Source organism: Rhinoderma darwinii, chromosome 10 (assembly GCF_050947455.1).
Source record: "Rhinoderma darwinii isolate aRhiDar2 chromosome 10, aRhiDar2.hap1, whole genome shotgun sequence".
NCBI lineage: Eukaryota > Metazoa > Chordata > Amphibia > Anura > Rhinodermatidae > Rhinoderma > Rhinoderma darwinii.
The window spans coordinates 77,015,682-77,037,156 of record NC_134696.1 but is presented as its reverse complement, the minus strand read 5'-3'; the positions used below and the strand labels follow the sequence as shown (position 1 = coordinate 77,037,156).

Below are 21,475 nucleotides of genomic sequence, written 5' to 3'. Positions count from 1 at the left end.
AGTCACGTGTGTCCAGGCGTCTATTACAAATGAGAAATGGAAAAGGTAAATTTAACCTGTAATTAACCAATTATGAGGGTCAAAAAGTGGTAAGATCTTGAAGTCATCGGTCGTGTTAAATCGCCTATATGAATTAGATCACCAAAAGTGGACAAAAAATAATAATTATAGGGAATGCTCGTAACTTACATCTGATGGAATACATCGAATTTTAGTACTGCATAATACACTAGACTTCTAGTAAATAATCGATCACCACTTATATTATCCCCCTTGAAACTTCTTTATACACTTTTTGTATTATGTAACAAGTTGTTGGTTGTCATCAAGACTAATGTATGATTCACCTGGGAGACCGGGATCACGATTCTCACTGGCTGCAATGTACCATGTGATCATTCGAATTCACCTATTTAGTATGATGTTTTTAGATGTAATGTTAGGCTTGACAAAGACCCCACACTCACTATGGGTCGAAACGTTGCCTGTCTGTCGTGGATGTTTTGACAATAAAACCACTTTGATCATCTGAAGACGTGTGCTGTTGTTCGACTATTTTACTTGATATCCACAGGATATGTCATAAATGTCAGATAGATGCAGGTCCCACCTCTGGGACCCGCACCTACCTCTAGAACGGGGCCCCCTGAACCCTGTTCTAGCTTTCTGTGCTCTCCCGGCCACTTGATTACATGTGGAGTTACTGATACAGCGTAACTCTCTGAGCTGCGCTGTTTCCGGGACTCCCATAGAACTGAACAGTAGTTACGGAAACAGCGTAGCTTGCATGCTACACTGCTTCCGTAACTGCCATTCACTACTATGGGAGTTAGGGAAACAGCATAGTTACGCTGTTTAAGTAACTCCACATGTAACCAAGTGGCCGCTGGTTCAAGTCCCCTAGGGGAACATATAAAATGTTTAAAAAAAAAAAAATGTTACATAAATTTTTAGGAGTGTAAAAAAAAAACACCTTTTCCCATTTTTCCCCAAGCACAATGTAAAAAATAAAATAGTTTTGTCCCGCAACAAAATAGGCCCTCACACCGCTAAATCGATAAAAAAAAAGATAAAACATTTTTGGGCTCACAAATAATTTTTTCCCTATTTTCTGATGTCTATAACCTGGGTGCGTCTTATGGTCAGGTCTTATAGTCCAAAAAATACGGTGTATATATATATATATATATATATATATATATATATATATATACAGATATAGATATTTAGAGATATCTATATATAAAAGAGGTGTACAGAGCCTTTAACTTGAAAAATGGAAAACAACGATTTGTTGAAATAATTGTAAGTCCATCGGGAGTTCTCTCAGATATGATTATAATAGTTGTTATTGAAAGTGTCTCTCGACTCCTGTCCTCAAGTACAACCTACAGACCCATGATTTGAGGATATCCCATAGACACTACCTGCAGCAATACCTGATACACTGACAATAATTAGGACGTGTTCAGATGGATTCTGCACATAAAATCTGCAGCAAAGTACACTACAATACATGTACCCCATTCACATGTAGTGGATATTTCTGCTGCATATTTGGGAGCATGCAATGGATTTTTAAATCTGCAGCAGGACTATTGTGTTGCAGATTTGCCATGAATTTTACCATAGATTTAACCCAATGTAAAGTCTGTGGCAAATTACACTGACTTGCTGCGGATTTGCAGCAAACTCCATGGCAGGTTTGTTCCACTACATTTGAACTCACGTTATAGTACTTGTGCCCAAAGATCAATTTACACAGACCAATAATTGGGAACGAGTGTAATAGGCAAATGCTCGTTCGTCGGCTGATCACATTGTTTATGCAGCGAATAAAATGCACAGATCAATTGCTGATATGGCTGAAAACAAGTATTTGTGCTGATAATCTGAGTTTCTGTGGTAATAAAACAGCTGTTTCCTGTCATACTAGTTTCTATACTTTTTAAACATATTTGATTGTTCTGTAACCATAGAAGCAATAATTTTTATTTTGACAAAGGCTCATTATTGGTATTTTGACATAAAATAATCTATATGTGCATGGCGCCCTGTAATCATTACCAGGTGGTCTGCTTCAGAAACCCCTTGCCATGTGCTTTATTAAATCACATATAAACTATTTAAGAAGTCTGTGGATTACGACTCCCATCTTTTATAGAAATCTGTAAACCACTTCCAGCTCAGCTCTTGGATGTGGAGGATCAAAGACACCCATAGAAAAATATATAGATGCCAAAATGAAGGGGTTCCCAATAGTACTTCTCTTCATTATGAGCCGCTTGTTGGGGACTTGCAATCTGGAGTCGTCCAAACTAGATATCATGTATCACAAAAAAAAAAACACAATGCGGAGACCACAATTATTGAAGTAAATTACAAGCAATGTGTAATGTCGGAACATGTTTCTCTTGTTTTATCTACTTGCTAAAAATGATATAATGCTACTGTTATTCATGATGGCAACATAACACGATCTTAGATAACAGATAACTATCATTTGTCTGCAAACACGCAAGAACAATATTTCATTTAGAAACATCTTGTCCCATATAAAGAGTTCTAGCAATAAACAAAGATCCGTACAGCTGAACAGAAAAAAATCCCTTCTGAACTTTTTTTTCTCATTTCTTTTATTTTTCCTGTCACATGAAAATGCCCTGAATCTGATTAAGATTAGTGGCACATTTTGTACAATAATGAATTATTTTATTTTTTTTAACCATTTAAGCACCGACACTAGAACTTTATAATACAAAGAATGAAACATTAATATGGCATTCAAACGTAAAACTATTGTAGAGTAGTTGGCGTAAACAGCCGTAAATGTATGAAAAAAAGGGAAAGTACAACTCAGTAATACGGCACCCATAGGATTCTGGTGCGTGGCTGGGCGCGTTCCTGCATGTCCAATAAAAAGATACATTGGGATCCTGTAAATAAAGTTTGTTTGGTTTCAGTTTATCTCATAGTTCCAGTATTAAATTGTTTCCTAAGAGCAGATTTTGGGGGTTTCCAGACTCGATGTACGAACACCTTGTAGCAGTGGTCTTCAGGTTCCAACCTCAGGGACCAAATTAATACTGGCAAAATATAACAAACTGAGAGCACTTTCAGTTCTTATTTTACAGAATATTAGTAATGCCGCCGGCTGTGTTCACATGGGCAAATTTCAGGCGTGTAATACGCCTTGAAATACACTTTGAAATACTAACACAGCTCCCATTGAATTCAATAGGAAATACGGTATGCAGTTCAGACGAGTGAACATACCCTTAGGCCTCATGCACACGACCGTAGCCATGTGCACGGCCGTGATTTTCGGGTCGGCCAGCAGTGGACTGTCAGCCGCAAGCCGCCCGCAAATCGCGGGCTATGCACATGGCCGTGGCCATTATTTTCAATGAGCCCGGACCGCAGAAGACGGCCGTAATAAGACATGTCCGTTCTTTCTGCGGTGCGGGCTCCCGGGCCATGCACAGACCGTAAAAACTACGGTCGTGTGCATGGCCCCATAGAAATGAATGGGGCCGCAATTTTCCCGTGGATTTTCAGGGGAATTGCGGCCGCAAAAGCACGTTCATGCGCATGGGGCCTTAAACATAACAAGATATTTGGGGAACAAAGGCATTGGTCTTTTAACACAGACTATTTTCGCTGTAACTCATATTAATGGTGTCATTTGTAGAACTACTAAATTGTATACATTTGTCTTACAGGATCAGAAACCACTGAAGAACCAGACTCAAAGAAAGGTGAGGAATAACATTGTAAGCTGCCTTTTATTTGCTATTGCTTGTAGCTAGTATCAATTTCAAGTTTGATATCTCAGATTAAACTGCAGCAATTTGCAGTCAGATCGTATGTCAACTCTGTGCACTCTTAGGGCTCACGGCTGTTATCTTTTTTTTGGGTGGAGACGTAATAGGGCTGGCATAGAGGTGCATGGAACCTCTACTGTACCTCCTTATGGCTCCAATTTTTATACAAAGTTTATATCCGTTGATTCGTATGAAAAAAATCATGGCATGCTACAACATCAAACGCTGTTTTCTTTCCTTAAAAAAATTGCTTTTAAGGGAGAATATTCTGTACACGGAATCTGACAGAGCCTTATGGCAGTGCAAGGAAGTTATGCACAGAAATTGGGGCATGTTCTGTCGAATCTGACAGAAAAATAATTGTGGCATTGACGACGTATGTGTATGTGTAATGTAATCGCCCAACAGAGCCTTTTATGGCAGTTCACTGAGGCTCCATGGCCATGTACCGAGCCCTGAAAGGGAGCTTCTATTTTTTATAAATAAGGGCAATGCGTTATCAGGAATTCCTCATTGCAATTCTATAACCTGAATTGCTCTCTTTAGAAATGATTATTTTCTACGAGAAAAAAAAATAATAATTTAACATTTTCAAATTTTAATACATTTCGAAATTTCCCTCATAGGATCTGAATCCACAAAAGACCCAAGCATAGGTAAGAGAACCTAGCACTGACCACAGGTCGGAACAGTGTTTCTTGATATACTGTAGGGGCCAAATTGGATTAAATTCTCCCGTTCGGCAGATAGATTTCTTGTGAGAATACTGAACATTGTTTTTACTGTTCTGGAAAAGTCTTATTGTAATCTGACAAATAAATACTTGTAGTCTGCATATAGAGTAGTGATGGTAACCCTTTTTTATTGGAACAAAATTAATGTTCCTTTTAAAAAACGTGATTTTTTTATTTTTATATATGTAATAATTTCAAAAGTGTCTAAAAAGGGGTGTGGCTTTGTGAAAAGGGGTATGGCTTAAAAAGTGCTGATGTTCCCCAAAATTTTGGCACAAAAAAGTTGGCGCAAACTAAGTCATCCCAGTGGGGAGATAAGAAAGAGAAAAATGACTAACATGTCTAGCAAGGTGCGACAAACTTATCATACAGCGTGCCCCCTTTTTGAGCACTTAGGCGCATCTTCTGACTGTTTGGTCTAGTTTGCGCTGTATAAATGTTAGACAACATTAATAAATCTGCCCTATTGTGTGTATAACAGATTGATAACTCCTTTATTTTGTCTAAAATATGTATGGATTTATATGTACTATGTGTGCAGAGTCCAGAAGTCAGAAAAGTTATGGCGTGGTGATTGTGGCGGTCATTGTATGTATTCTTTTGCTGGCCATTCTGGGGGCTGTGCTGTATTTCCTGTATAAGAAGGGGCGCATTCCTTGTGGACGCTCGGGAACAAAAGATATGTGAGTATGGTTTCTACTGACTAACCACATTACAGTCTTGCATCCGATACTCCTTCTATATTTACAGGTTGTACTTCTCGGATAGTAGAAAGGGAATGTCAGATGTCTGCTTTCATGTTCTGATATTCACAAAAGGACAGAGGGGAGATTTACTAAATATCTTTAGCACCTTCCTAGACAGTTTTTAAGAGTGTTTAAAAAAGGGGACTTGGCCAAGTGTCCTCTTACATGTCATGTAAATGAGCGCAATCAACGAGACAGCACATTGATCGGCTATCGTTTGCTCCTTTCACAAGGAGCAATGAATGGGGACGAGCAACCGTTACTACGATCGCTCGTCCTCATACATGTTTATCATGTTGGCAGCACATCTCTCTGTTTACATAGAGAGATGTACAGCTGACAAGGTTAATATTTCATGTTGCATAAGCGATACGATAAGCCAAAGAATGAGCATTTGCTCGTCTATTGGCTGATCGCTGCCCTGTTTATATAGAGCAATGATTGGGAACGAGTGTTCATATGGACACTCATTGCCCGATTATTGGCCCAGGTAAAAGGGACTTAAGCTGAGTCGCAAAATCCGCCAGATTTATTAACAGTGTGCGCCATGAAAATTTACGCATTTTCTGGCTGTGTGGTCTAGTTTTATGCTTTCTACATTAACCCCTTCCTAACATCTGCCATATATATATGGCACTGTTGGGCAGGGCTTCCCACAAAGTGCAGTACCACTACGTCGTGGTGATAGTGCGGGCTCAGGAGCTGAGCCCGCACCATCACCACCGGGTGCCATCTGTATGTTACCCCTGATGACCGGAGATAGCCTCTGATCAGGCCGATTAACCCCTCAGATGCTGCGTTCAATAGAGATTGCAGCATGTGAAGGGTTTTTAGCAACCGGCACACCAGCAACGTGATCGCTGGGTTGCCGGTGGCTCCTGGTTTTCCAGCAATGGAAGCCTCCTATGCCCCACTTGGAGGCGGGGCCTAAAAGGCTTCCGGTACCATCGGCAAGATGGCGCCGGCTCAGCTTCCAGCTCAGAAGCGGAGCCGGCATCATCATCGGTGGATGTGAGCTGTATGTTACAGCAGATGCCCTGCTGTAATGGCAGGAGCCGGACCTAGCTCTGATTCCTGCCATTAACCCCTTTGATGCAGCGATTGCTGCATCTTAGTATTTTGCAGAAAATCAGCGATGGCAAGGCTGCTGACTGCTACTATGGCAACAGGAGGCCTAACAATGGCCTCCAGTCTGCCATTACGGAAGCCGATTAGGCCCCGACCAGGAGCCTGATCGGTTTGCTGTCAGTGAACAACTGACAGTTCTAATACATTGCACTACATAGGTAGTGCAATGTATTAGAACATCAATCAAATAGTTGGACCTACAAGTCCCCTAGTGGGACTAAAAAAAAGTGTAAGAAAAAAAAGTCAAAATAAAAGTTGTAAAAAATAAAATAAAAGTTTCAAGTAATAAAATCACAATTGCCCGTTTTACCTTATCAATTCATTTATTATTGAAGAAAAATAATAAAACTATACATATTTGGTATCGGCGCATCTCTAACGACCTAAACTATAAAAATATTATGTTATTTGTCCCGCGCAGTGAACGCTGTAAAAAAAACAAACCAAAAAATACTGCCAGTATTGCGGTTTTTTGGTCACTTTGTCTTGCAGAAATTTAAATAAAAAGTGATCAAAAAGTCGTATGTATCCAAAAATGGTACCAAAAACAAGCACTCATACAGCTCCGTCGACGAAAAAATTATAAAGTTATGGCTCTTACAACATGGTGACAGAAAAAATACATTGTTTTTACAAAAGTAATTTTATTGTGCAAAAAGTTGTAAAACATAGAAAAGTGCTATAAATTTGCTACCGCCGGAATCGTACTGACCCGCAGAGTAAAGTTAACATGTGTTTTCTGACAAGTGGCGAACGCTTTATAAAAAAAACAAAAAAACGATGCCAGAATTGCTGTTTTATAGTCACCTTGCCTCCCGAAAAAAAGGATAAAAAGTGATCAAAAAGTCTCACGTACCCCAAAATGGTACCAATAATAACTACAGCTTGTCCTGCAAAAAAACAGCCCTCATACCACTACCTCTATGAAAAAAGAAAATAAGTTAAGGCTCCAATAAGTCAGGAAAAAATATGCAGTTGTGCAGGCCCGAGGGGAACATTTCTTCTGTTTCATGAGGCGATTTATCAAGGCCCTAAAATTAGGGAACCAGAAAGGGTAGGACCCCAACATATCTGCTGGAAGCGAGGGTGCCCATATTATACTAGGACAACACTTTCCAAGTAAAATTCCCCAAACTGCAAAGGTGCCGAGTGTGGACCAAAAGGGGGATTAGGAAGGACATTTATCAGTGCGACACTGGCCTGTGCAGTAAGGATTGCTTCACAGCGTAACAAATATCTATGGATTATTTTATTGTTTTTTTTACCCCATTATTATACCACCTGACTATGCCCCTGATGTACTCTGCCCAGCTTACATGTACCCCCACATTATAAACTGAAAGACCAGTAATTCTCAAACAAAACTACTACCAAGCAAAATCCACGCTCCAAAAGCCAAATGGCACTCCCTCCCTTCTGAATCCTACAGTGTGCCCAAATAGCAGTTTACTTCCACATATATGGCATCGCTATACCCGGGAGAAACCTTTTAACAATTTTTGGGGTGTGTGTCTCCAGTGGCACAAGCTGGGCACGACATACTTGCCACTGAAATGTCACATCTAGGGAAATATTCTAATTTTTACTTTGCACCAACAGCAGCGCAATTATTTATGGAAAAGACCTGTGGGGTGAAAATGCTCACTACACCCCTTAATAAATGCCTTGATGGGTGTAGTTTCCAAAATGTGGTCACTCAGGGGTTTCTTTTATTATTTCACATCAGAATCTCTGCAATTGTGAATGAATACTTTGTAGGTTGCCAAATTAGGCCTCAACTTCGCATGGTACTCTTTCACGCCTGTGCCTGGTCGAATGTCCAGGCAAAAGATTAGGGCCACATGTAGGGTGTTTCTAAAATCGGGAAACACAGCATAATAATCAGAGAGCTGTCTTTTCATGGTTGGTGGCACAAGCTGGGCACCACATATTGACATATCTATGGAAAAAAAATCCCATTTTCACTCTACAACATCGAGTGCAAACTAACTTCTGCAAAACACCTGCGGGGTTAACATGCTCACAACACCCCTAGGTGAATACTTTGAGGGGTATAGTTTCCAAAATGGGGCCACTACTGGGGGGTTTCTACTGTTTTGGTCCCACAGGGGCTTTGCAAATGCGACATAGCAACCAGAAACCAATCCAGCAAAATCTGTGCTGCAAAAGCAAAATGGCGCTCCTTCCCTTCTGAGCCCTACTGTGTTCCCAAACAGCAGTTTATGACCACATATGGGATATTGCCGTACTGCTTTACAAATGTTGGGGTGCCCATTTTTCCTTTATTTGTTAAGAAAATAAAAAATGTGGAGTTAAAGCTTTTGGAAGGTGGGGAGGAAAAAACAAAACTGAAAAGACAAAAAATGGATGCGGCGGCAAATTGTTACCTAGGTGAAGTACAACCAAGTACAACTAAATTCTTCTAATAAAATCTATGAAACCCCTGTGGCGTCAAAATGCTCACTACACCCGTAGATGAATTCCTCAAGGGGTGTAGTTTCCTAAACTGAGTCACGTTTTGGATGTTTTCACAGTTTTGGTCCTTCAGGGGTTTTGTGAATGTGACATGGCCTCCGTAAACCATTCCTGCTAAATTTGAACTCCAAAAGCCAACTGGCGCTCTTTCCCTTATAAGCCCTGCGTGCAAACAGCCATTTAGGACCACACGTGGGGTATTTTTTTTTAGTCGGTAGAAATTGCTTTACAAATGTTGTGGTTCTTTTTCTCCTTTAGTCCTTGTGGAAGTAAGAAAAAATTAGCTAAACCTACATTTTCTTTGAAAGAATGTAGATTTTAATTTTCACAGCCTTATTCCAATAATTTCTGCAATAAACTTGTGGTGTCAAAATTCTCACTATACCCCTAGATAATTTCCTTGAGGGGTCTAGTTTCCCAAATGGGGTCACTTTTGGGGGATTTCCAATGTTTTGGCACCGCAAGAGCCCTTCAAACCTAAGATGGTGCCTAAAATATTTTCTAATAAAAAAGAGGCCCAAAATCCTCTAGGTGCTCCTTTGCTTCTGAGGCCTGTGCTTCAGTCCATTAGCACACTAGGACCACATGCGGGATATTTCCTAAAACTACACAACCTGGGCAATAAATATTGAGTTGCATTTCTCTGGTAAAACTTTCTGTGTTACAAAAAAAAAATGGATTAAAAATGAATTTCTGCCCCAAAAAATTTAATTTGTAAATTTCACACCTACATTTCTTTAATTCCTGTGAAACGTCTAAAGGGTTAAGAAACTTTCTAAATGCTGTTTTGAATAGTTTGAGAAGTGAAGTTTTTAAAATGGGGTGACTTATTGGGGGTTTCTAATATATAAGGCCTTAAAAGCCACTTCACAACTGAACTGGCCCCTGTAAAAATAGCCTTTTGAAATTTTCTTGAAAATGTGAGAAATTGCTGCTAAAGTTCCAAGCCTAACGTCATAGAAAAATAAAAGGACGTTCAAAAAACGATGCAAATATAAAGTAGACATATGGGGGATGTTAATTAGCAACAATTTTGTGTGGTATAACTGCCTGTCTTACAAGCATATACATTCAAATTTAGAAAAATGCTAATTTTTGCAATTTTTCGCAAAATGTTGGTGTTTTTCACAATTAAATACTGAATGTATCGAGCAAATTTTGCCATTAACATAAAGTCCAATGTGTCTCGAGAAAATAATCTCAGAATCGCTTGGATATGTAAAACGATTCCGAAGTTATTACCACATAAAGTGAAACAGATTTGAAAAATGAGGCTCTGCCGTCAAAAGTGGCCAAAGCCAGAATTATTATAATAATAATAATAATAATAATAAATCTCCCACAAAATCTGATTGACTCATTGGGTCTATTTTGTTTCATTAGTTGTCCCCAACACAATCAGTGTATGACAATCTGTGTGATGTCGCTTCCTGTATGATATGAGTCACCCTCATGTTTTTCTTTTTGTCCGTTACTAAATTATTTTCTCGTGCATTCAACTTCTGACATAACACAGGATCATACACTGCCCTTGAATATGTATTTTCTTATGTCTTGTGACACCCCTTCCATGAGACTATTTACAGTTAAAGTCAATGTTTCACAGATACATTCATGTGGATTAATATTCTAATTGTATAAATTGTATTGGTAAGCAACTATACTTTTTTTTAAAATATGTTGATATTCATCTTAAAAGCAGGTATGCATTAAAGTCATAGACTGAATTAAAGGGTTTGTCTAGTTTGGAAAACCCATTTTAGAGTACTCCATTAAAGAATATATTTTTTAACAACTAGACAGAAGTGGAAAGCTCACAGACTTATAAAAGAAATAGATATTAAAATGACCATGTACTAGTAAATCAGAAGTAAGAGCAGTAGACAAAGTTTGGTCATTTTCTGTTTGGTTGAGGACATTTTTGCAGAGGTGAGAGCCCGTAGTGCAGCAATACTGGTTGTCTCCTTTGAATTATCTTCTCAATAGATTATCAATTTGTTATTGATGGAGCGTGCTGACAGAACAGATTTGGTCATATGTTTTTAAGAAGAGAATTTAAAGGTGAAAACCAATATGCCTGCACTTGCTCTAGTTGCCACAACGGCCATTTTTAATAATAGTAATAATAAACAATTAAAAATAATAATACTTTAGTTTCCAGATTGGAATTTTATGTTTTGTGCCTATGTTTTTTTTTTTCTAAACTTTTCATAATTTTCAGCACAAAGCCAGGAGAGAAAGATCAAATTGTTGTGGAAATGAAACCTGACTCACCGGCTGAAGAATCTGTCCTACTTCCAGGAGCACAAGAAAAGAAGCAGCCAGTTGACCAGGTGATTTATATGCATACTTTCGCAAGCTTCGCCTTTAAACATCTTTTTACATGTTCAGACGTGTCAGAAGATATTACTGGTGGAGATCAGTATCCTTTGACCACCACAGATCGTTAGAAAGAGGGTGCCACAGAGCTCTATGGAGCTTCTCTTTGGAAATTCCCATCATTGCAATGGGACTACAGGCGCAAAATAATGATCCAGTTCTCTTTAGCTGTGTTGACGAAGATAAACTATATTCTCCTCTGTAATCACCACAACTCCATTTAAAGAGGACATGTCATGTCTCCTGACATGTCTATTGAAATAAAAGCTTGTATTCCTCCTGAAATAATTCTGGAACATAATTTGTTAGAACTTTGTGTTGTCGTTCCTCTGTTATTACTCCTAGAAATTTATGAATAGATTAACATCTGAGTATTACCATTCCCCTTGTTAAAAGGGTGTGTTCCTACACATTCTGACACTGTCAGCACTGATTGGATAGTATCAGACTTTGTAGGGACACACCCCCAATTGGTAACACCCAGTTGTCAATGTATTCATAAATTTCTAGTCTAAAAAACAGAGGAATTGCACAAAGTAGAGTTCCAGGAAAAGATGCTCCGGAATTGTTATTCAATGGGCATACATTATTTACTAAACTAGGCATGTCAGGAGAGGTGACAGGTCCTCTTTACAGTAAACTAAGGTTATGAAATCCTTTAGATACTAAGTAGCTGAAGTAGGTTACTACGTGTTCGCATGTTCCCATTGATTGTCCGTTTTCAACAATTGACTTGGAGCACTGCATCCTCCACCTGACGAAGAATTTAGTTGTACTTGGTTGTACTTCACCTAGGTAACAATTTGCCGCCGCATCCATTTTTTGTCTTTTCAGTTTTGTTTTTTCCTCCCCACCTTCCAAAAGCCATAACATTTTATTTTTCCATCTGCGTAGACGTATATGGGCTTATTTTTTTGCGGGACGAGTTTTCATTTTTTATGGCACTATTTACTGTACCTTATAATGTAGTAAGAAACTTTAAAAAAAATTGTTCTGGGGTTAAATGGGACAAACAGTGATTCCTCAATTGTTTTTTGGGTTTTATTTTACGGCATTTACCGTGCTGGAAAAACGACATCTTATTTTTATTCTGTGGGTCAATACGATTACGGCGATACCAAATTTATATAGTTTTTCTATGTTTACTACTTTTACAAAAAACGAATTGTTGAAAAAAAATTGTGTTCTTTGTTACCATAACCAAAAGAGCCAAAACTTTTTTATTTTAATGTCGATTGAGCGGTGTTATGACTTGTTTTTTTCAGGATGATCGAGCTTTTACTGGTACAATTTTGAGCTAGGTAAGACTTTTTGATCATGCTTAATTCCATTTTTTGTTGCAGATGAAGTGCCAGAAAACAGTAATGCTGGCAATTTTAATTATCTTTTTGTAACAGCTTTCACCGTGCGGGTTTTTATATTGTTTTTGGGGAAAAAGTTTGTTTTTTTAACTTTTTTTGTCTATATTAAAAAAACCTTATTTAATTATTTTTTTTAACTTTTTTTATTAGTCCCCTAGGGGACTTGAATCAGTAATCCTAGGATTGCTTGAACTATATACTGCAATACTTCTGCATTGCATTACATTGTGGTCTTTTTTAGGCTCCTATTAGGCCTTATTCACACGAGCGTATTTCACGTCCATGTTACACGCTTTAAAACAATGGATGTCACACGGACCTATGCAATTCAATGGGGCCATTCAGACATTCAGTGTTTTTCACACAGCGTGTGTCCGCTGCGTGAAATTCACTGCATGTCCTATACGTTTTTATCACATCACGCACAAATTGAAGTCAATGGGTGCGTGAAAATCACGGACGCACATCCGTGTGCTATGCATTTTTCACGCAACAGTTGCTAACAGAGATTAACGTTAATCAAGTGCCCTGATAATGAATACACATGATCATCCAGCCTGGACGTCATGTGTATTCAGAATCCTGACACTTCTGAATCTTTTCTTTTAGATTTCTAGCAAGGGAAACGAAATCTCACGAGATTACGGAGGTAAACGAGATTTAGTTTCCCTTGCTGCAAATCTCACAGAAAAGATTCAGAAGTGTCAGGATTCTGAATACACATGACGTCCAGGCTGGATGATCATGTGTATTCATTATCAGGAATCTTCTGAATCTTTTCTGTGAGATTTGCAGCAAGGGAAACGAAATCTCGTTTACCTCCGAAATCTCGCGAGATTTAGTTTCCCTTGCTAGAAATCTCAAAGAAAAGATTCAGAAGTGTCAGGATTCTGAATACACATGACGTCCAGGCTGGATTTCATGTGTATTCATTATCAGGACACTTGATTAACGTTAATCTCTGTTTATGTGGCTGCAGATCGCTGCTGTGTAAATCAATGGAGATGAGTGTATGATGCTGACTGGTCACTGATTGGTCAGCGTCATACACGTAAACATGCCCAGTTAAAAACACAATACACGCCCAGTTGGACATAACGAACAAAAAACGCCCAGTTGTCCATTTCAAACCTCATTTGCATATATATAAAATAGCTCATAACTCGGCCAAAAATGAAAGTTTTTTTTTAAAAAAAAACGTTACTGTTATCTACATTGCAGTGCCGATCACATGCAATAGGAGATAGGGATTTGAGAATCTGGTGACAGAGCCTCTTTAATATTCAAATTTTCTGAGACACTAAATTTTGGGTTTTCATTAACTGTTAGCCATAATCATCAACTGCTGGAAATAGAGTACTCTGTGTGTAATGAATCTGTATAATATATGAGTTTCACTTTTTGAATTCAATTAGTGAAATAAATTAACTTTTTGAAGATATTCTAATTCATAGAGAAGGACTAGTATATTAAAAAATTATTATAGTGTGGATTTTTCTAAATAATATTTTTTCTATATAACTTCCTTAGCAGATTCTGCTTATAAATAGCAGTCTGGGCTGTGGGCTGCTCATATCTGTACAGTAGGAGAGAGGGCATCCTGCTCTATGACTCAGGCTCCCGCCTCCTGTATGGTAGCCAGCACTGAAGGATTACATTACATTATAAATATAGAGAAATGATTGAGGCACCCACCGGACTGGCAACACAATTTCTTTATTTGGAAAGATCTCGGTCAGGATGTGGAATTACCTACGGCCGTTTCACGTGCGTACACGCTTTCTCAGGGCCTACTTAGCTGGTTGTGCTACATTTTCGATAAGCAGCTCTTAGCATGGACTGCTATTAATTAAGAAACAACATCTGTTAAACAAGATATATAAAAAAAAATATTATTCTGCAAAATTGTGCACTATAATTATATAATTGAAGGTACGCTTAACCACTTCCCAATGTTTGACTGTACGTCATAGTCGGGATGGGGGGTGTATGGAGCATGGTCACGGGCTGAGCCTGCTTCATACGTAACGGGTATCAGCTGTGTATTACAGCTGACAGCTCACACTAACGGCAGGATCGGATTATGATCCCGGCCGTTTAACCACTTAGATGCCACGGTTAATAACAAATGCAGCATTAAATCTGTTAGACAGAGGAGGGGCCCCTCTTTTACTCCATTGGCCATGACAACAACAAAACACTGCAATCTATGTATTGCAGTGTATTGTACCAGCGATCTAACAATCGCTTGTCCCATTCTGCTACTGAGACTAAAAAAAAATCTAAATTTGTTAAATGGAACCTCTCACGTCGCACATGCTGTCCAATCTGCAGGCATTATGTTATAGTGCATGAGAAGCTGAGCAGATATATAGTTTTTGGGGAAAATATACATAATAATCTGTAATTTATTTCTTTAAATCCGTTCTCACTGTGAGCTAAAGAGTCCAGTGGGTGGTCCCAGCCATTGATTGACAGTCTTTCTTCAGTGTGGATAGAGAAATAACTGTCAATCACCCACAGAAACCGGCCACTGGACTCTTTACCCCACAGTGAGCAGGAATTTAAATCAATATAAAACAGGTTATCCTTAACTTTTTCCCACAAATTTATGTATCAATCTGTTTAGCTGCTCCTGCTCTATAACATGCTGCCTGAAGATGGGACTGCATGTTTGATGTGACAGGTTTCCTTTCAATAACGTTTTTTCTAACATCCCATTTATCCCCTAAAGTAATATAACAAATAAAATAATAAACATAATTGGTAGCAAACTTGGTTGGTTAAAGTCTGAACATATAATATTATTTATTCCGCATGGTGAACGAGATAAAAAAAAGACCCCAAAAAATTCTACAATTTCTGGTTTATGGTCACCTTACCTCCCAAACAATTGTAAATAAAAGGGATCTAAACACCTTATATACCCCAAAATGAAACCAATAAAATCTTAAGTATGTCCCACAAAGAACATGCTCCATCGACGAAAAAATGTAAAAGTTATGGGTATCAGAAGATGGCAACACAAAACTATTTTTTTAATAGATAGTTTTTATTTTGGAAAGTAGTAAAAGAAAAAAAAAATACAAATTTGGTATCGCTGGAATCATATTGACCCACAGAACAAAGTTAACCTGTAATTTCTACCGCTTGGTTAACGGCGTAAAAATGAAACTGCCATAAAACATTGAGGAATTGTATTTTATGACATTTCCCCACAAAATAATTTTATTAAATGGTTTCTTAATCATTAAAAACAGTGTTATACATTATGTAAAAATGCATTTTCAGTTGAGCACCTTTATGTTTTCCCTCTTTATTCACCTACCTATAATATCGAATGTGGTGTTTGACTCTTCTCTTTAAAGGAAAAATACATGGACTTAAGAAACTGAGTTCCCTGAAACTATGATATTGACCGTGGAATTAGTATCAGTGTTTCCATGTTTATCTGCAAATGTGGATGTTCTGAAGACAGTCAATCCACCAGAGATCTCCCAGACTAATCCACTGTCATATTGTAACAACTGGCAGAACAATATGAGCACTGTACCATCTGCTTCAACTGGACATTCTCTTGATAGACTTTGGGCACAATAATGACTCTTGTGGTCTCCACTCCGCTTTGTTGACTTTTTTTTTAAATCTGGCCACGTATAATGAGATCAGGTAATCTGGTATAAATGTGATAGAGACCACCATTGATGCTCAGCATATCATAATGTATAATGTAACAGGGAGCGTATTACTCACATTATGGCTCGGTAAATCCAATGGTGTGGCATGAATTGACTCCTCAAGAGGATGTGATCCTCCCTCTTAAATTATATACTTTTAGTGGAAATTTGACTTTTTTATTATTTAAGACAATATTAACTAACAATTTAATGGAGAAGTGAGTTGAAATAATTTCATGGAATTTAAAATCCCCAAAAATAGATTTAATATAAGATGCAATATTGTTGCTTTAAGGAGCATGTTATCTGAGGGTTTGCCTACATTATACGTTATTTAGTTTCTTGTTTTATTTTAACGTTATGCCATAAATAGATCTCAGCAGGACAAAGTAGGCAAACCTTCTGATTGGCATACATCTCCCATCTTACCCCTGCTAGGATCCAATCAGATTGGTAAAAATATAAACAGAATGAAACATAAACTTCAGATATGAGAATGTAAATGAGCCCTAATGCTGGCCTTACACATCATCATCATCATAGATGACGGTTATAATTTAACAATTCTAATGTATATAAAGCCAAAAGATTGGTCTAAAAGATGAAAATTATATTTTCTGTGGCCACAGATGGGCCAATATTTTATTGACCTAAGACATCTCAGACCTCAAATATGGAACCAAGACATAGAGAGTCAGCTCTTCATCTTCCATACGACAAAAGGGAAAGATTGTCCATAATTTGGTTTCTACAATGTAAATAAGCAATGGTGGCCTTGGTTGTTCTACTGGCGTAAATCAGGAATCAACCCCATACTGACAGTGTTCTAGAAATATAATGATTGTTTATTTTCCTGTCAGAATGTAGCAGAGAATTTGTGTATAATCAAAGGGAACAGATATATTTTCAGAAAAGTAGGCATGGAGAACTGGTATTACTGGTAAGTCAGAGACACAGTTCAGCACAAAGTAGATTGTACAATCAAATATTGCTCAGTCAGTTTTAAGGTGCCTTTACTATAGATAAAGCGTAAAATTCAACAAATTTTGATTGTGGCATAGGCAACACATAGGCGACCACTTTCGAAAAATCGCGATTGCAGATCTTCAGGTATTTCTAAAAATTTAAATAAAAGGATACTCAAATAGCTGAGTTTAGTACAATCACTTGACAGTCTGGCATTTATACCGCTCATCTAGACTGTGTGGTGTCCCGCCGCTGTACCATGTGACTACAATCACAATTTAATCGCAACATCGAGGAATTGGCACATGAAAATTCACGTTGATCATTTTTTTCTATTAAAGCAGTAGCGAACAGTCGCGCAATTACTAAATCATACGCATTATCGCAGCACGTAAAGGCACCCTTACTAATGTCTTTCACTGGCAACATGCACTGACAATCCTACAACCGGTCACTTCATCTTCTCATTCATAACTTTCAATATTACTGTTTCTGTATTGTCTGGAACTGACAGGCCATATCAATACATCCCAAAAGATTACATATATGCGTAACCTCAGGGCAAGAAGGGACACTTTTAAATCTCCTTAGAAGAGCACATTACTATACATTACAGGGGCCCTACAGGCGTTGCTACTCCTTCCCATGCTGAAAAAGTCTATCTATATATTATATATACACTTATATATTTGCATTGGTTTGTGTGTAAATTTGAGGAATCTAAAGTTGCTTTGACTATGTTTTTTAATGTATGAAAATAAAGAAATAAATCCTGGACTGTACATATTTCTGTTGTAGTCTCATCTTCTCGTATACCAGTTTCAAACAGAACATTTATAATAAACAGTGGGGCAGATTTACTAATGTGTTTGTGCCTAGAATATGTTGTCTACAATGTCGCATCATGTTTTAGAAGTTGCAAAATTTCCCAGAAGGTGGTATAAGGAAAAAAAATAGTCTAGCAAGAAGCGCAAAATTTATCATACAGTGTGCGCCACATTGATCCATTTGGCACATCTCTGACTGCCAGGTTTACACTGTCTAAATGTTAAGGTGGCTGTACACGTTAGCTGTATGTCGGCCGAACAACGTGTACACTGTGATAAATTTGGTGCATCTTCAGACTGCCAAGTCAGAGTTTGCGTTGTCTTAATTTGACACAGTTTTATAAATCTGCCCCTTCGTGTCATAGTTATTCTGTGGAGAAAAAAAGAAGAAAAATATTTGGAAAATTACCAAATATCTATTAAGATTTCACATACGGAAGCAGCCATCTAGGGCACTGCTGGCTCCTTCCTTAGTAGGTACGTCGCCACTAAACGTGGTCGATCATTAGGGAGAGCTCATATAAACACTGACCAAGGACTATAGACGGTTACTGCCACATCACTCTACAGAAATCAGCAAAACAACTGTAACTAAATATCACAAAAGCAAAATTTACAACTTGCTTCACTGAATCACCAGGCACTAAATACTGAAAATGGAGTGGTCACTAAGTTTGTCAACAAGGACATGGATCTACACTAGTACATTAATGAATAGGAAATAACACATTTTGGTTCCTAGGAAATAGGCCCGGTATGCACCACTTGGTAACCGGAGATTGGACACAATGGAACAGATTTACTATTATTGTTAATAATTGTAATTTAGACAAATTTATATTGATTTGCGCCAAAATGAACAGATAGTTTCACTAGCTTCTTGTCAAAAGTGTATAGAAAATTAGCGTGACTTAGCTTAAAATGCACCAAAGTGCATTAAAATTTTGGCACAAAAAACTGGCATAAACTAACAAAACCAATAGGTGGTATAAGTAAAAGAAAAGTGTCTTACATGTGTAGCAAGATGCGCCAAATTTATTATACTGTATGTGACATTGTGAGAAATTTGGCGCAGTTTCAGCCTGTCTTGTCTAGTTGTAAACTGTTTATCTTTTGGACAGTATTACTAAATCTTCCCTAATATATACAGTTTCATCATCAGAAACCAGACATTGGTCATACCATTAGATCACTGGCAAATTGCCAGTGTATTTTGTGTGGTGCTCCTGATTGTTACTTTTTGTTTTGTTTTTAGCTCTTGAAAGTTATAAAATAAATATTAATGTTCTAATTTGCCACTGAAACTATATCGCACAAAATCAATCAGTGAAGTCGGACGATTACACTATAGTAACATTAAAATATAAGTCACAGAAACAAGATTCTGTGGTCTGATGAAACCAAGATTTAACTTTTTGGCCTCAATTCTAAGCATCATGTCTGGAGGAAACCAGGCACTGCTCATCACCTACCCAATACCATCTCTACAGTGAAGCATGGTGGTGGCAGCCTCACGCTGTGGGGGTATTTTTCAGATGCTGGGACAGGGAAACTGGTCAGGGTTGAGAGAAAGACGAATGGAGCAAAGTACATAGATTTTCTTAATAAAAACTTGATCCAGAGTGCTCTGGACCTCAAACTGGGCTGAATGTTCACCTTCCAACAAGACAATGACCCTAAGCACACAACCAAGACAACACAGGAGTGTCTTAGGGACAACTCTGTGAATGTCCTTGAGTGGCCCAGCCAGAGCCCTGACTTGAACCCAATTGAACATCTCCGGGAGACCTGAAAATGGCTGCCCACCAATGTCCCCATCCAACTTGACAGAGCTTGAGAGGATCTGCAGAGAAGAATGGCAGGAAATCCACAAATCCAGGTGTGCAAACCTTGTGGCAAAGGTGCTTCATCTAAGTACTGAGTATAGTGTCTGGAAACTTATGTCAATGCAATAGTTTAGATTTTCTTTTTCAATAAGTTACACTCCTATAGACAAGGGACAACAATGTAAGGTACTGCCTGGTAAATGCAGTATGAACTCCAACACAAAACAAAAAGGTAGGAAAATAGATGTGATATAATATAGTATAAATCTTTATTATGTAACAAAAGTGTAATAAAATAAAACATAAGGGAAAACGACAAGCCAATGATAAACAAAATCCCTCCAGGAAAGTACAAAAATCCTCTTACATACATATAAACATGAAACAGTCAAATAAAGTACTAGTGCCAATCTGTGAAAAGCTAGCAGCCCTAAAATACATAGTGCAATGAGGGGCAAATTAGTAAACAAAAATAGGCACATAAAGAAAGGAGGAAAGAGTACAGACCAAAGGAGGGAATATTTTCAATGAATTAGCAAAGATTACTAAAGTTCTGTTTTCACTTTGTCTTTATTAATGACCTTGTGGATGGGAATGATAGCAAGGTGTCAGTTTTTGCTGATGATATAAAACTTTGTAGGATACTTAAAACTCAGCTTGACTTTAAAATATTACAGAAAGACCTAGATAAGTTGGCAGCATGGGCAAAAACATGAAATTTTTATGTTGATAAATGTAAAGTAATGCACTAAATGTAAAGTAATGTACTTAGGACGCAATAATAGTATTAATTCATATACGTTAAATGGAATAAAACTGGGGATAACGGAACATGAAAAGGACCTGGGTATTCTGGTAATAAATAAGCTAAGCAGCAGCACTCAATGTCAGGCAGCAGCTGCAAAAGCAAATAGGATTTTAGGGTGTATAAAAAGAGAGATAAAAACCCGGGATTCAAATGTAATATTACCACTTTATAAATCCATTGTAAGGCCACATCTAGAATATGGAATTAAATTTCACATTGTAAAAAGGACATAGGAGAACTGGAGAGGGTTTAAAGGCGGGCAACAAGATTATTAAATGGGATGGGAGGTGTCGCTTACAATGAAAACTAGGAGAGAGTAAAAGAGACACGGCGCCACATAGTGCAAATAAAAGCAGGATAAAAAATGGAGCTACTAATATAATAAAAGTGCTCACCTTGGGTTGTAGACACTGGCAAGTGTAACAACAGGGGGAGAGATGTATATAAAAAGCTGCTGCCGGGTCCATAACACAAACAAAACAGAGTTTGCTGTCAGGTAACAGTAAAAACGAGTAGAAAAAATGGACCAAAAGGCGCTGCTAATAATGGTAAGACTAGGTAATTCAAAGCATTAAATAGTATTTATCAACAGTGGACAGGCTACGCGTTCCAACGCCGGACCGGCGTCTTCATCAGGCCAATACAGACAGTGCGATTTACAAAGGTTTAAATACAGATAAAATGAATAACAATTAGCTGTCAATCAGAAAAAAGAACCGCCAAA

The 21,475-nt window shown here is 37.9% G+C and overlaps 1 protein-coding gene across 2 annotated transcripts in view; it reads left to right on the top strand.

Annotated features, from left to right (window-relative positions):
* MCAM (melanoma cell adhesion molecule) overlaps positions 1-18,063 on the top strand; it is a 172,579-nt gene extending 154,516 nt beyond the window's left edge. For both annotated transcript variants that reach the window (XM_075840087.1, XM_075840088.1), the window contains 5 exons: positions 3,723-3,758; positions 4,451-4,480; positions 5,100-5,241; positions 11,129-11,240; positions 16,016-18,063. In XM_075840087.1, coding sequence (XP_075696202.1) covers positions 3,723-3,758; positions 4,451-4,480; positions 5,100-5,241; positions 11,129-11,240; positions 16,016-16,042 — 347 coding nt within the window. In that variant the 3' untranslated portion in view covers positions 16,043-18,063. The remainder of the gene's footprint in view (positions 1-3,722; positions 3,759-4,450; positions 4,481-5,099; positions 5,242-11,128; positions 11,241-16,015) is intronic.
* Positions 18,064-21,475: the final 3,412 nt, after the last annotated feature.